The sequence below is a fragment of the Rhinolophus sinicus genome, linkage group LG05, assembly GCF_036562045.2.
Source record: "Rhinolophus sinicus isolate RSC01 linkage group LG05, ASM3656204v1, whole genome shotgun sequence".
NCBI classification, from domain to species: Eukaryota; Metazoa; Chordata; class Mammalia; order Chiroptera; family Rhinolophidae; genus Rhinolophus; species Rhinolophus sinicus.
The window spans coordinates 17964703-17981642 of NC_133755.1; the positions used below are offsets into that span (position 1 = coordinate 17964703).

The window sequence follows — 16940 nt, forward strand, 5'->3', positions numbered from 1 at the left end:
TTATTAGAGTTTTCTACATGAAGGTCTTCTATATTCTTGGTTAACTTAATGCCTTGATACTCTGTCATTTTTATTGCTATTGTGAAGGATGTCTCTTTTATTATTGAAAATTATATTTTTCTAGTTTTTTTTTCCTGCAGTAGAGAAATGCTAGTGATATTTATAAGTTGTTATGGTATTTAGAAACTTTGGTGAATTCTTTTATGAATGTATTTGATTATTATTTCAGTTACTTTCATATTTATTGGTCTACTCAAATGATCTATTTCTTTTTGACCACTTTTGGTATTTTATTTTATTTTATTTTTTTAAAGAATTTAACCATTTCATCAGGTATTTCTCATTTATTATTGTATAGTTATTATTCAAACTATTTTATTTCTCCTTCCTCATCTACTTCAATTTCCAAAGAGATTTTATATTTACTTTTGCCTTTTGTGCTAGGGGCATTACCAATCCAGGAACACTTTTATTTTCTGTTTGAGGGTTCTTGGCTACACAGTGAGTATAATTTAGTATTCCAAACTAGTATGAGGATAGACTCTTGGCTAAAATTCTCAGAGAAGGCTTCCCCCCATACTCCCCACAGAGGTCAAGCTTCATTGTCTGGGGGGCAGATTTTTTTCTAGCTACCTTTTTACTGAGTGTGTACCAATGTAAGAATCCTGGTTTCTCCTCCCCCCACACCCAGTGTCTCATTTCCAAATACCCACTTCACAAGGGCCTTATCTTTTGTCCCTACATTGCGGTTATCCCAAGTCCCTTAGTGACTGACTCTGCAAATGACCCAGGGTATTGAAGTATCAGCTGAATTTCCACTCTTGTTTTTCAGTTTTCTCTTTACTTTTGGCCTGGAGATTTCCCTTACTCTCTTGTAAAGACCTAAATTCTGCATTTGAAAGGGTATTTGTTGTATTGTATTCAGCATTTCCAAGTGTTTTGTAGTAGGGGATTATTTAGATCTGTGATAATATGTAGAGATCATTTTGAGATAAATATATAGAAAGATCATTTGTAAATATATTAACCTGTATTTCAACATCAGTTTTCATTTTGCTTGTGGTTTTTAACCAATGGTCCATTATGGGCATAAATAATATATGATTAAGCATAAAGTCAATTTAAAACTGTTTAAAAGTTAAAGCTACCACTGTGCTAGGGGTATTCAACTGAGTAATAAAATAAGTGACTGAATCATGAACACATTCATTAATTCCCTAGTAATTGTATAGTCTCTTTTAATATAAGCTCAGACACTGATGTTCTGATTTAATGGAAGAAATAAAATACTGTTTTAGTATTTGAAATTGTAGCAAATGTCATTTCTGCCTTTGAAATGACCTGGAACACCCTTGCAAAAAAACCCAGGAGTTTACTACCTATTGGTAGGCAAATTCCAACCTACAGGGCAAAATAAAAATTCTGCAGTTTGGCATAATCTGGCTTCTACCTACCTTTTCAGGTTCATCTCTCACTACTTAGCAAAAGTGCACTTGACCATCATGACTTTTTAATCTGGGTGATGTTCCCACTTGCCTGGAATGCTCTTTCTTCACCTAAAACCCTTCTGCTGATTCTTCAAACTCCACTTCAAATGGCAACTTCTTGTGTAACTTTTCCTTCTCTCCCAAATAGTTGATGACTATCCTCTGTATTCCCTAACACTCATTTTCGTTACACAACTTACCACACAGTATTGCAACTGTCTGTGTAGAGATCTGTTTTCCCTACTCATGTAAGTTCTTAGAATACAGGAGTCATACTTATTTTCATAGCCCTAGCGCTCCACACAGCACCAAGAACTTAGTACTCAATAAATGATTCATGAATAAATGAATGAAGTGGTAGTTGTTGCTGAGGTTATGGGTGCTAATTATATCAACATTTGTGTCTATAAGATGAAATGCACTGTCAATAAATTCTCTAACTTAGAACATTAACTGATTTTATTTTTTCTGTTTGTGCCTCTCTAGATTTCAAAGCAGCATAAATTGAAAAAGACCCAGAAATTCACAGGTAAGAAAGATTCTATCCTGTGTTTTTCTGCTCAAGGCTAATGATAGATCAGCTGTGGATTGATTTAAGACTCTAGCCTTTAACAGCGAGTGGAGGGAAGTTGAAAAAAATGATGTAATTGAAAGAAAAGTGCATATTCTATCATCTCTACCTCCAAAGAGATATAAACAGCTCCATACTTCTTTCCATACATCCTTTCTTCATCTCATTTTGTGTAAAGCTCAAAGTATCAGGAAAGAAACTTGATGAGAATGGAGAATGGAGAAGGGGTAACTTGTACCAAGAATTTGGTGTAGGAAGTTTCAGTACCTTTTTTCTCTACCATAGACACTGGTTAGACTCCTTTGGAGGAAACGATATGAATTATGACCTTTGTTTTCCCCCACTCCAATTCCCTACAACCATGATTATTCCTACTCTTTCCAGTGGCTTACATCTACTACATGGTGAAGGCAGTTTACAAAACAAACTTGAGACCTAGGTGAAATCTGAGCTCTTTCACTAATTCGCTGTATGATCTTGGGCATGACTTCATCTTTGTTTCCTTATTTGCAAAGCAAGGGGGTTGGACGAGGTAATGTCAATTGTCATGATACTAATAGATTGTTTACCCTCACTTCTAGCTCCACAGTGGAAAGAAAATCTCAGGATGGGTTGCTTTGAAACTAACCTGACATGGTGAGTAAAATCAATCTTTATTGTGTCTATTCTTTCTCTTTTCAGCCTATCCTACTGTTAAACTGTAAAAAAGTCAGGAGTAAGACACTTGGGACTCTGTTTTGCTTCCCTCAGTACCATAGTTGTCTCCTTTCTAAGTTAAGTCTTTCTTCTTATTGATTTCCTTACCAGTACCTTTACTATCACTTCAATTACACTGACATACTCTTTTGCATCCAGCTTTTCAGGACTCCCTATGGGATGGGCCCAGGAATATATGTTCTGGTCAATGGACAGGAGTTTTCAACAGATCTTCCAACATCTGCAAAGTGCAAGGTCAGGAAATGTAGTTTCTGAGTAGGGATTGAAGGTGGTAGAGCTTTTAAGAAAGAGGAAGGAAGGGAGTGAAGGAGAGAGAAGGGAGAGAAGGAAGGAAGAAGGGAGGAGGAAAGGAGAGTTAGATTTGGCAATGGGGGAAAGTTCTGGGTTCAAAGGAAGTTTAAGAACCACTGTTTATGGATCATGTCTGATTGGGATGGGGACAAATGCCTTCCTTTGTCCTGGTGGACAAATTCTTTCCATAAGTAATTGATGTTGTAGAAAGCTACCTTTTTTTTTTGTTCTCCTTCAGGCCAAAATATTTTGCATTTGTAATGGCCATTATCTTTCCCCTTTCCTACCTTTTCCTGCTTCAAAGCTAAACAAAACTTTTGTCTTTATTCCTTAGATCAACTCTTAGGGAATTGTGTTTGCCTGAACCACAGGATATGATTTCTTCCTCCACTTCCTCTGTTTCTGTGGCTCAGGAGCCTGTCCTACCCAGTTGTGACTGTAAGAAGACAAAACAGCCTACAAACCACAGCACCTCCTCTGAATCATCATGCAACAGCTCCAGCCTGTCTCACCGGTCTGTCTTTTCTGAAGGAACAACCCAGCAATTCCGAAGCCATAGTTTACCTATTTTATCCAAAAAGCAGCCATCTGTGTTAAACCAAGGCACATCCTTACCTCCTTTTTGCCTCTCAAAGCTCGGGAAATCAAAACTCTTTCAGAATTTGACAGCTCTTTCACCCTTAAGAACTCAAAGCTTTTTTATCAACTCTGTTTTTAAATCCCCAGATTTTTGTAAACAAGAAGTGAAAACAAAGGATGAGAGAAAGAGCAAGAATCATCTGACAACAGGTCATTGGCCACATTATATTTTCAAGGAGGGACCACAATTCCCAGGATGGGCTCCAATCCAGCTCTCTCCTTCGGCTAGGTGGAAGTTAGAGGGTCATATGGCTTGGAAGGTTTGTACTTTGCGGAAACAAACAGTACCTCTGCCTGTGAGGGAATCATGGGCAATTCTGAATTATTTAATTGAGGTACAAGGACGAGTCCCTGAACCAGAGAAACCCCAAATCCAGTTACCTATGCCCATTCATCAAAGCACTGAGCAGAATATCAACGATCAATGGCCAGACCTTCCATCATTTCAGCTCCATGTGAACATTGGCGTGGAATCTGGATTAAATAGAACAGAAACAAAAATTTCACAGTCACTTATCCCAGGTAAGCAGTCACAACCTGGGGAGGGCCACCAAATCCTTGGATCCAAACCCTTAGTTACATCAACGACCATGCCACCTCTCACAAATTTAGGAGTTGACATAATTCAAAAGGAAACTACTTTACTGCAGAAGGACCCAAAACATGTGCTAGAGCTTAGTATAGAGCAGAGGGTCATAGGTCTTCCAGAAAAAAGCATACAGCAGCCTAAGACCCAAGTGACTAATGTGGAGTTGACTCCAAGGCTACCGCATCAAGTCAGAGATAACATAAAGATAACTCCATTGGCATTACTTCAAGTCATGGATTCAATGGGGATGATCCCAGCATCACATTCAGATGTGACAGAATCTGTGGGTTTGTGCCCACAGTCAAATGAAGTTGTGAAACCAATGAAAACAATGGAAACAGTAAGTGTAAGCTCAAAACCAGCATATCAAATCATTGAATCAGTGGAGGTAACTCCAAGGTCTCAGCATCAAGTTATGGAATCAAAGAAGATGACTTCAAGACCATGGAATCAAGTTACAGATAATGTGAAGATAACTCCTGCAGCATTGCTTCAAGTCATGCATTCTATGGGGATTATTACAAAATCACATCTACCTATCACAGAATCAGTAGTAATGACTCCAAAGCTACAATATCAAGTCATGGAGTCAATGAAAATGAACACATTGTTGGACCATCAAGTCAAACAACCAAGAAAGACGAGTCCAAGGCCACAACGTACAGTCATGGAGACAGTGGAAATGACCCCAGGGCCAATCTTTGGAGCTGACTCCAAATCTAGGCAGAAGAACTCAGTGTCATCCCAAGGTACTCTTGACACAAAGATCCAAAGTGTAAAAGCCTTGGGGGAGACTTCAGAGTCACAACACACAATACAAGAATCTCTGGAGTTTGTACCAGGATCAGAGATGCAAGGTATAAAATCAGAGGTGTTAACCCCAGAGTCCCAAGGTATGAAGTTTGTTAATCTAAATCTAGGACCATATACAGAAGTTACGAACTATGAGGAGTTGATCTCAGAACCACAATTTCAAAGTATGAAATCTGTGCCATTGACTTCAGAACAACAGCCCCAAAGTACAAAACCTGAGGAGTTGACTCTAGGCCCATTCATGCATGTTAATACATTTGTGGATTTACCTGTACCACTGGAAGAATCGGAAGGGCTAATTCCTGGGACACAGTTACCATGTGTTGAATCAAGGAACATGGAACCACATTTACAAGCAATGAAATCTGTGGGTCTAACTTCCAGATCAAGACATCATGACACAGCACCTGCAGAGTTAGCTTCTGAGATCTGGTCACAAGAGGAGGAATCTGTGAAGTTGATCCCACAGCAAATCACGGAAACTGCTGGGATTATGCCCAGGCCGCATTCTGAAAATTTCTCAGAGACGACTCTAGAGCTAGGCTATCAAGACACAGAAACTATGAGGCTGACTTCTGAGGCTTTACTCCAAGTGGCATTAACACAAAAGCCAACAGGTCAAGTTATAGAATCTGCAAGAATGACTCTAAGTCCACATCTTCAAGTTACTGAGTTGTCAGAGATTCCCCTAAGGTCAACAGATGAAAACACAGAAACTGTGGGGTTGCCACTGCTTCCGGTTGAAAACATGCAGGATGCAATGTCAGTTTCACCATATTCAGAAAAAGGATCTCTGGAGTTGACTTTAGGACCAGGGGTGCAATATGAGAAATCAGAGCCACTACTGCAAAATTTGAAATCTGTAAAGTTAACCTCTGAGTCATCCCCATTAGTGGTAAGATCTAAACAGATTACAGGACCAAAACCACATGTTATGGAGTTGACTCCAGAGCCACAGCTCAAGGGAGTAAAGTCCAAGCATTTGGATCCAGAGCCACAATTACAGGATGTGAAATATGTTAATTTAATCCAGCAGTCAACTAAAATTGGAACGGTAGAACCTGAGAAACTGATACAAGAGTCAGTGCTACAAAGTATGTCAGAGGATTTGATTAAAGGGGCACAGCTCCAAGGTGTGAAATTGACTGTAGGGCCACAATTGCAAAGTGTCAGATTTTCACACTTATCTCCAGGGCCACTTCTTCAAGGAGAAAAACCTTTAGCTTTAATCTCAGGGCCCCCAAACCATGGTATGAAATCTGATGAACTGACCCCAGGTTCCCCAGTGCAAGAAATCAAATTGTCAGATTTTATCCTGGAGCCAAAGCATCAAAGTGTTATATCTGTACAGTCAACTCCTAAATCACAACCTCAAGGTACGAAATTTGTGGAACGAAAAACAGGACCATATTTGCAAGATACTAGACTTTCTGATTTGACCCCAGAACCAAAGCATCAAGGTTTCAGACCTGTGCACTTTATACCAGGAACACAGCTTCAAGATATACATTCTGTCGGGTTTATAAAACCTACAGAGTCATCTTTGCAGTTAAACCAAGGGCTCCCAGTTGAAAATATGAAATCTGTTCTGTCTACCGAAGGACCACAAGTTCACAGTACGGAATCTGCGAAATTGACCTCAGAAACACAATTTCAAGGTGGGAAATCTGAGACACTGAACCTAGGGCCAAGGCAGCGAGATGTCAAATTACCAGAATTGACTTCAGGGCCAAAGCTTCAAGGTGTCAAATTTGGGGAGCAAACCCCAGCATCTAAGTTTCATGGTGTAAACTCTGTGAAGTTGACTCCAGAGTTAGGGCTTCAAGGGCCTAAATTAGCAAAGATGGCTCCAGGGCTTCAAGGTAGGAAACAGGTGGGGCTTAACCCAGGACTATGGCTGCAAGATGTTAAGTTTTATGACCTGACATCAGAAACACAACCTCAAGGTATGAAATCTTCAGAGTTAAAATCAGGGCCACAACTACAATGTGTGAAATTTTTTGAAGTGACCCCAGAGCCAAAGATGCAAGGAGTAGAATCTATGGAGTTGACCCCAGGACCTGAACAGCAAGGGGTTAAGCCTGAGGTGTTAGTACCAGAGCCACTGCTTCAGGGTGTAAAATGTGTAGAGGTAGGCCCAAGGTCAAGCTTTGACCGTGACATTTCTCATACATTAGTCTCAGAGCCACAGAACACAGATGTGAAATCTATGGAGTTGACTCCTAGGCAACAGTTGCCAAGTGTAAACTATTCGGAGTTGACCAGAAGACCACAGTTACAAGGTATGAAATCTTTGGAATTGGTCCTAGGCCCACAGTTGCAACGTGTAAAACCTGTGGAGTGGGCCTCAATCTCAAAGCATCAAGGTTTAAAATCTGAGGCACTACTCCCAGAGCCACAGATGGAAGATATGAAATCTGTGGATTTAACCCCAGGGTCACATTTGGAAGGTATGAAATCTATGCAGTTAACACCAAAGCCACAATTGCAAGATGTCAAATCTCTGGTGTTAACCATTGGGCCACAGGTGGGAGGTGTGCAACCAGTGGAGCTGACCCCAGGCTCAAAACTGCAAGGTTCAAAATCTGAGTTGTTGATCTCAGAGTCAGAGCTCGAAGATATGCAATCTGTGGCCTTAATTCCAGGGCAATGTCTAAGAGGAATGAAATCTACATTGCTAATCCCAAATCCACAGCTGGAAGGTGAGAAATCTGTGGAGATAACCTCAGGGCCACAGAGAGATATCAAATCTGTGAAAGTCACCCCGGATTCCAAGCTTCAAGGTGTGAAATCTCTTCCGTTGACTATGAATTCAAGAACTCAAGAATTCAAAACTGTGGAGTTGGTCCCAAGAACACAACTGCAAGATGTGAAAGCTGTGGAATTAAAACTTGGACCAAAGATGCCAGGTGAGACTTCTGTGCCCTTTGCACCAGGGCCATTATTCCCAGGGCCTCAATTGCAAGGTATGAAACCTGAGGAATTGACTTCAGAGTTACAAATGCAAGACGTGAAATTTGTGGATATTACCCCATATTTAAAGTTTCAAAGCTTCAAATTTGTAAAGGCGACTTTAGATCCAGAGCTGCAGTATGTAAAACCTGTGAAATTGACACCAAGGCTAAAGAAGAAGGTAGTAAAGCCTGTGACTGTAACCAGAATACAAAAGTTTCAAGGAGTAAAATCTGTGGCTTTACCTCCAACGCCAGAACAGTTTTGTGAGATAACTGTAATCTCACGAGAGCAGCAACATGTGAACTCAGAGCAATTGGAGAGAGGGTCTAAATCAGAAGATGGGATGTCTTTGGAGTTCATGCCAGAGCTGAAGTTTAAAGATGGAAAATCAGTAGACGTCAATGTTGAGTTACAGTTACAGAAAGGTAGGAAATCATTTGAATTGACTCCAGAATCAAATCTTCAAGGCGTAAAATCTAAAGAGTTCAAACCTGAACTACAGTTGCAAAGCATAAAATCTTGCCAGTTAACCACAGGACCACAGTTGTACCAAGTGAAACCCTCGGTGTCAACTTCAGGAACACAGCTTCAAGGGGTGAAAACTGTTGAGTTAAAACAAGAGCCCCAACTTAAAAGTACGAGATGTATTCAGTGGCTACCAGGACCTGAGTTCCAAGCTGCAAAAGCTATAGGATTAAATCTTGGGTCACCAGTGCAAGGTGTCAAATCTGCAGAGTCGAAATCTTTCATACCGTCAAGAGTAGTGAAGTCATCTAAATTAACTCTAAGGCCTAAAATTCAAGGTGCAACAAAGATGGGCTTCAGTCTTGGGCCACAGTTGCAGAGTGTGAAAACCCCTGAGTTGTCCCCAGGACCACAACTGCAAAAAGGGAAATGTTTGTCATCAACATCAGAGCCACAGCTTCAAGGTATAAAAACTATGGAGTTAAACCAAGAGCCACAGCTTGACAGTATGAAATCTGTTCAGTGGATACCTGTACCAGAGTTTCAATGTGTGAAATCTCTGCTAAATCTTGGGTTACAATCTCAACATGTCCAACCAGCAGAGGTGAAACCTTTGATACAGGTAAGAGATATGAAGTCATCTATGTTGACTCCAAATCCAGAGCTCCAAGTATCACTCCAGAAACATCAGCCTGAAAGTTGTGATTTGAAACCCTGTCAACAGTGTAGAAGTTTGAAATCATGTGACCTGACTTCAAGGTGCAAATCAAGGCATCACTTGCATGATGAGAAATCTCCTAAATTGACCCCAGGACTACAGCTTCAAGAAGTGAAACACTTACAGTTAGCCCCAGAAGCCCGGCTTCAAGATGTAAACTCTGTAGTGCTTACACAAGAACCACAGCTCCCTGATGTGAAATCTGGGGTATTAAGCCAAGGGTCACAATTACAAAGTGATAAAACTGTAGAGTTGAACTCTCCACTACACTTGAAAAGTATGAAGTCGTTTGAGTTTGCTCTTCAGACAGAGCTTCAAGATGTGAAATCTGAGGATTTCAACTCTGGGTCACAGTGGCAAGGTATAAAATCTTCTAAGTTGCCACCTGAGAAAAAGTCCCAAGACATGAAATTTACTGAGGCAAACCCTAGCTCACAGTTGCAAGGTATAACATTTTCTAAATTGACTGTAGGGACAAAGATTCAAGGTGTCAAGTCTATAGATGTCAACCCTGGGTCATCGTTACAAGGTGTGAAATGTTCTGAAGGGACCTCAGAGACAAAGCTTCAAGATGTAAAACATAAAGAATTCAGCCCCAGTCCCCAGTTGGAAGTTGTAAAATCTTCTGAGCTGATCCTGGGGACAAAGCTTCAAAAAATGAAATCAATGGTATTCAAGTCAGGCCCAGAGTTGCAAGATATGAAACCTTCTAGGTTGATCATGGGCCTGAAGTTTCAAGATGTAAAATCTATGAATTTCGGGTCTGGACCACACTTTCTGGGTGTGAAATCTTCTGAAGTGATCCCAAGGGAAAAGCTACAAGGTGTGAAATCTGTACAATTGAAGCCTCCTCCCAAGTTACAAGGTGAGAAATCTGATGTGACCCTGGGAAGGAAGTTTCCGGGTGTGAAATCTGTAAAGTTGGACTCAGGTCCACAGTTACAAGACATAAAATGTTCTGACCTGATCATGGGTGTAAAGCTTCAAGATGTAAAATCTGAGGGGTTCAGTTCTAGACCACTTTTTCGAGGTATGAAATCTGAAAAGACCCTGAGGACAAAGCTTCAAGAAATAAAATCATTTTTCAATTCTGGACTAGAGATACAAAGTAAAAACCCTGAGTCAATTCAAGGGACAAAGCTTCAAGATGTGAACTACTTAAGGTTCAACCATGGTCCAAAGTTACAAGGTGGAAAATCTTCTGAGTTAACCCAGAGGAGGAAGCTTCAAGGGGTGAAATCCGTGGAGTCCAACCCTGCTGCAAAGTTGCAAGGTGCAAAATCTTCTGAGCCAATAAAGCTCCAAATAGTCAACTCTACAGAGGTCAATGGTGGCCCAAAATTTCAGGTTGCAAAACCCTCTGAGTCAGCCTTGAAATCAAAGGTTCACAGTATTGTATCTTCTGAGTTCAACGCTGGAAAGCAGGGGCAAGATGAGAAATCTTATAAGTTGAATCCATGTCCAGAGCTTCAAAATGTAAAATTGAAGGTGTTGAATCCTTGGCCACATTTACAACATACAAAATCTTCAGAATTATGCAAAGGGACAAAGCTTCAAGATGTGAAATTTACTGAATTCAATCCTGAGCAACAGTTGCAAGATGTGAAATCTTCTAAATTGTGCCTGGGAACAAGGCTTCAAAGTATGCAATCATTAGAGTTCAGTGTTGGGCCACAGCTGCAAGAAATAAGATCTGAATTGAGCACCAAGATGAAGCTTCCAGATGAACAATTTCTGGCACTGAAGCATGAGCCTAAGTTACAAGGTGGGAAATCCTCTGAACTGAATCCAGGGCCACAGCTTCAGTGTGTACATTTTATGGAATACAACAATGGGCCACAGTTGCAGTGTGTAAATTCTTCTGAATTGAATCCAGGGTCAAAATCACAATGTGTAGATTGTATGGGGTGCAACCCAGGGCCACTCTTGGAAGGTGTAAAATCTTCTGAGTTAACTCCAGGGACAAAATATCCAGAAGTCCAAGTTTTACAGAACCATCTTGGGTCAGAGCAACAAGTTGGGCAATCTGTTTTGGGCCCTCAGTTAAATGATACAAAATATGCATTATTTTTACCAGAGCCACTGCTTGAAGATGTGAAGTCTGTGAAGATGAACAAAGATCCATTGCTTTGTGGTGCAAATTCTGTGAAATTGATTTCAGGCTCTGAGTTACAGGAGTTGAAATGTGAGGAGTTTGCACTAGAGTCATGTTTTCAAAAAGAGAAATCTGTGGAGTTAAATCCAGGGCCACAACCTCAAGATATGAATTCTAAGAAGTTGATTTCTTGCCTCAGGCAGAAATCTGAGGTGTTCATACCAGAGCCATGTTCTCAAGATGTGGAATCTATGAAGTCAGACCTATTCCCACCACCTCAAAGTGTGAATTCTTTAGGGTTGACATCATGCCTCAGGTCACAATGTGTTAAATCTGAGGTTTTCGCACCAGAGCGATATTTTCAAGAAGTGAAACCTGTAGAGTTGATGTCAGGGTCCCCAAAGCAAGGTATGAATGGCCAAGAGTTGACTTCAGCAGGGCAAGGTGTAAAATCAGTAGTGTTGGCACCAGAGCCAACTAAGGAGTTCGTAGCAGGACCAGTACTGACTAGTGTCAAGTCTTCAAATTTGTCTCCAGAATCACAGCAACAAGATGTGAAATCTTTGGAGTTTACTTCAGAACCTAAGTTGCAACATGTAAAACACATGAAATCGTCTTCGATGTCTCTGCAGCAACCTATAAAATCTGTAAAGTTAGCACTGGGGTCACTGCGTCAAAGAGTGAAATCTGAGGAGCTAACGCCAAGAAAAAGCTATCAAATCACAGACTCCTCTGAGATAATCCCTAGTCCAGGGCATCAATTTGCAGCATATGCAGAGATGATTCCAAAGCCAAGGCATCGAGTCCCTACACCTGTGAATTTGATTTCAATGCCAATGTATCAAGGCACGGCATCTTCAGAAATGGCACAAAGGTTGGCACATCAAGGTACAGAAATTGTAGAGAAATCTGTGGGGTTGACTCCAAAGCCTACAGGTCCAGCCATAGAATCATCAGGGATGCCGCTGGAGCTCTGGTACGCTCAAGTACCAGAATTGGTTGATCTGCCTTCAGTGCTAAGGGATAAAGACTTGGAATCCTTAGAATTAACCACAAAGAAAAGCTATCAAGTCCCAGAAACTCTGAAGTCGATCTCTCAGTCATGGCCTCAAGTGAAGGATTCAGGGGAGTTATGTACAAGGCCACCACAGCAAATTGTGGAATCTGAAGGGATTGCCCCAGAGCCCAAGAATCACATTACAAAAACTATGAGGCTGGCCTCCAAGGCAAGGTTACAAAAAGAGAAATTCCTTGAAATGACCCCAAAGTCAATCAGTAAAGCCACTGGTTCTGCAGAGAGATCTCAAAGGCCCTATCCTCAAGTCCTAGAATCAGTGGAGGTCATTTCACAGAAAAGATTGCAAAAGGAAGAATCTGTAGCATCGATTACTAAGTCATTATATCATGTCCCAAAATCTTCAGCGATGACTCTAGGGCTAGGATATGAAGTTCCTGAATCTGTAGAGTTGACTTCTAAAACAGTGCTGCAAGTGAGGGAACCTATGGAAGTGACCCCCAAGTCACAGCATCATGTGAGATCTTCAGAGATAATATTAGGATTACAACATCAAGTCCCAGAACCGGTGGGTTTGACCTCTAAGCAATGGCTTCAAAGGGAGAAATCATTACAGTTGTCCACAAAGCGAACAGGCCAAGTTGCAGAACATGTGGAATCTGTAGAGCTCAGTTCTGAGGTGTGGCAGCAAGGGGAGGCATCAACGGGGCTAAAACAGTCACAAAATCAAAGTAAGAAATATTCAGAGATAGTCCCACTGGGTCAAATTACAGAATTTAAGAGGATTAGACCAAAGCCACTAGATCAGTCCACAGAATCTGTAAAGATACAGCTTCAAGTTGATCAATCAGTAGGGGTAACCCCAAAAGTTGTTGAACCTGTGAAAGTGACTCCTCGGCCACCACTTCAAGTTGTAAATTCTGTGAAATTAACACCAGGGCCAACCACTCAAATGGCAGACTATGTTGAATTGACTCCAAAACTGCAAGATGGGAGACCTTCAGAGTTTACCTCAGGGCTATGGTTGCAAAATGTGAAATCTAAGAAATTAATCCCAGAACCAACACACCAAATTTTGGAAATAATGGACTTGACAGGATTTCAAATTGTGAAGACTGTGTTAATCCCAGAGCCATCACTTCAAATGGTAAAATCTGAGGAATTAGCACCAGGACCAATTCCTCAGGTTGTAGAACCAATAGGAGTAGCTCTAGGATTGGGGCTTGAAGTCATGGATCGTTTGGATTTACTCCCCAGGTCACATCTTCAAGAACTGGTAGAACCTGTAAAATTAACGGAAAGGCCAAATCCTGAAGTGAAATCTGCAGAATTAACCTTACAGCCAACATCTCTATTAGAGGATCCTACAGGGTTGACTCATGAACAAGAGCTTGAGGCTGTGAAATCTATAGGGATAAAAATAGGAACTCCTGAAGTTATGGAATCTGAAGATTTACATCAAAGACAGGTGTATCAGAATAGGGAATCTGAGGTGTTAATATCAGGAGAAGAGTTACAAATGGGGAGTTATTTCTCTAGGTTTCTACACAATTCTTCAAACTTAGTCATCTCTAGTTCTGTCAAAACATCTGAATTAGGAGGCCCTTGGGATTCTGAGATGACAGAGGTATCAAGAGCCTTGGATATAAAAAACCTTTGGACAGATATTTTGCAGCCTGAAGAGTCCTGGATAGTCCCTGCTATGATGCAGTCGTCAACCTTTCCTTTGTCTCTCCATAATCAACCCTCTGATAAGACAGCTAACACTGTAGGAACCCCACATTCTGAGATCCTGGGAGTGGATGTCATATCTAAGGAGAGGATTAAGAGGAAGCAGGTGGCGGAGAACTCACTCCAGCACATCTCCCAACACCCACCACAAAGCTGGAGATCATCTAGGACCTTCCAGGCAGGATCAGGGGCTCAAAGAGGCCCTACCTGGTCTGTCCTGGGCAGACAACAGAATGTCTGTGAGAGTCACTCCTGGAGGCAGCGACTACCTAGACAATATCTCTCCAGTATTCTAATGCTGGGGAATGTGTTGGGGACCACTATGGAAAGGAATCTTTGTTCTCAAACATCTTTAACAGAAAGCGCCACTGCAGATACCTGTCAGTCTATTCAGAATTTATTTGGGGTTCCCGCTGAATTGATGGAATTTTCCCAGAGTCTTCTAGAGAAGGGTCGAGGTACTATTTCTCAGCCTTCCGTGGTCAAAAACTACATTCAGAGACATACTTCATGCCATGGTCATGAGAAAAGAATGGCCTTAAGGATGTGGACACGTGTTTCCTTGTCCTCCATCATACAGCAATGTTCTGGAAGAAGAGTGAGAATAAAGAAAACAAACTCAAGGCTCAGTGATGTAGCCCAGGAAGTCATTCAGCACATGCCTATTTCATATACAGGGGGCCAGCTTCCTGCCCCAGTCAAGTCAGAGTCTTCCTTCAATGTATTTTTCACTATGAAAGATCCTGTTCTAGTGGAAGAGAGTGAGAATTCACAGAGTGATTCACAGACAAGGATTTTTGATTCCCAACACTCCCTCAAGTCAGGTCATCTTTCCCTGGCCAAGACTGATTTCTCAGAACAGTTCCAATTGCTACAAGATCTGCAGCTAAAAATAGCAGCCAAACTGTTAAGGAGTCAAATACCCCCCAATGTACCTCCACCGCCAGGGTCAGGTCTGGTCCTAAAATATCCTGTCTGCTTGCAGTGTGGCCGATGTTCAGGCTTTAATTGCAGTCATAAATTACAGGCCGCTTTGGGGCCTTATCTTCTTGTCTTTCCACAGCTCCACCTTGTAAGCACGCCTGAAGGCCATGGAGAAATTAGACTGCGTCTTGGCTTTAGGTTGCAAAGTGGAAAAAGATCCCAAGTCCCAAAGTATCATAGAAGAGACAGGCCTATCACACCAAGGAGCCCTATATCACCATTGCTAAGGAAAGCTAAAATCTGTACTCGCGCTTCCAAAAATCCTTCTTCTACAATAGATTTCCAGTCTGGGTCTTCCCAGTCCCTTGCGCCTGTACAAGTCCACGTTAGGCAAAAGCAGTGTGGCAGCCCTGACCTCGTAGGAAAGACAGATATCGGAGATCCTGGGCACTATGAATTCACTCAAGTTCATTCTCTACCAGAGAGTGACTCTGAAAGCAATCAGGATGAAAAATGGGCTAAAATGAGAATCAGAAAGACCTGTGATTCAAAATATCCAATGAAAACAATTCCCAAGGGAATTAGAACCCAAAACAAGAAGTTCTACACGAACAGTAGAACCATAATATGCAGTCCCTCTAGGGAATTACCAGCCCAGTTAAGAAGGAAAAGGAGCGGAGCATCTCAGACAACTACTGCCTCTTTAAAAAGACAACGTAAGAAATCCTCCCAACCCAAATTCATTCAACTGCTTTTTCGGGGCCTAAAGCAGGCAATCCAAACAGCACAAAGAATTATGGCTTTTGTTGGGCAGAAGCCTGCGGACAGGACAAAGCCAGATCATTTGTGGTCAAGCAAAAACTGTCATCCAAAACAAAAAGCCAGAGACAGCAAAAGAGACAGGGTGCCCATTGTCAAGCTAAGGCCAACAGACCCAACCACTAAGCAGGAGAGCATGTTGTGGGAAGAAACAGACCAATTCAGATCAGCTCAACAACCAAAAAGAGATAGCGCTTTCCAAGTGCCCAGGCTCCTAGTTTCCCAAAGAAGTGCCACTTTCGAAACCACCACAATCAGACAGTCGTTGGGTACTGTGCAACATGACAGTAGCAGTAGACCTCAGAAAAACTTCTACAGAAAAGAAGTCTCTAGCCAGGAGTCCAAGAACTCCAAAGGAAGAAACAGAGTTCAGGTGCGAGGGAGAAGCCTGCATGGTTCCCCTGTGAAGAGAACCTCACACAGTCACTTCAAAGAGAAACTCATAAATAAGAAACAACCCCCCCACAGCTTCTGTAGGGAAACAACTCTATGCACTTCCTCTGAGAAGAGCCATCTCAGTCCCTCTGAGAAGAGCCATTGCAGTCCTTCTGAGAGGAACCATCAAACCTCCTCTGAGAGGAGATGTCGCAGCCCCTCTGAGAGGAGATGTCGAAGTTCCTCTGAGAAAAGCCATCGCCGTCTCTCTGAGAGGAGAGGACACACTCTTTCTGAGAGAAGACAGCACAGGCCCTCTGAGAAGAGCCAACACAACCTGTTGGAGGAAACACACAGAAGTCCCTCTGAGAGAATCCGTCATAGTCTCTCTAAGGAGAGACTCCAGCACAGCTCCCCTAGGGAGACACCCAGACATCATTTGTCTAAAGATTTTGAGTTACTCCACCCTGTCTCCTAGGGACCACACAAAAAAAATCCCAAAGCAGAGCAAGTTTGGAGCCCTAAAACTAACAGAGGAAATGATTCCCGCCCCCATTATTCATTTATTTGCTCAAGTCTTCAATGAGCTGCGCTTTCCTGGCTTCTTTCCTGCTCAGCCACAGCCTCCAATTCTAGCGCCCTCAGCAATGAAAGAGCTTCTCTTGTCTTCTACCTGGGGGAAGAGCAGGAGGGAATGGGTCTGCAATTTCTCTGAAATAAATAAAGGGGCAATAAT

General features: G+C 41.8%; 1 protein-coding gene across 1 annotated transcript; it reads left to right on the forward strand.

Annotated features, from left to right (window-relative positions):
- Positions 1–1977: 1977 nt before the first annotated feature.
- Positions 1978–16826, forward strand: SPATA31H1 (SPATA31 subfamily H member 1). The gene is made up of 4 exons (XM_074331827.1): positions 1978–2016; positions 2640–2694; positions 2914–3009; positions 3401–16826. Exons 2-4 carry the CDS (start codon positions 2666–2668, stop codon positions 16680–16682), a joined length of 13407 nt encoding a protein of 4468 aa, XP_074187928.1. The 5' UTR covers positions 1978–2016; positions 2640–2665; the 3' UTR covers positions 16683–16826.
- The last annotated feature ends 114 nt before the right edge of the window (positions 16827–16940 follow it).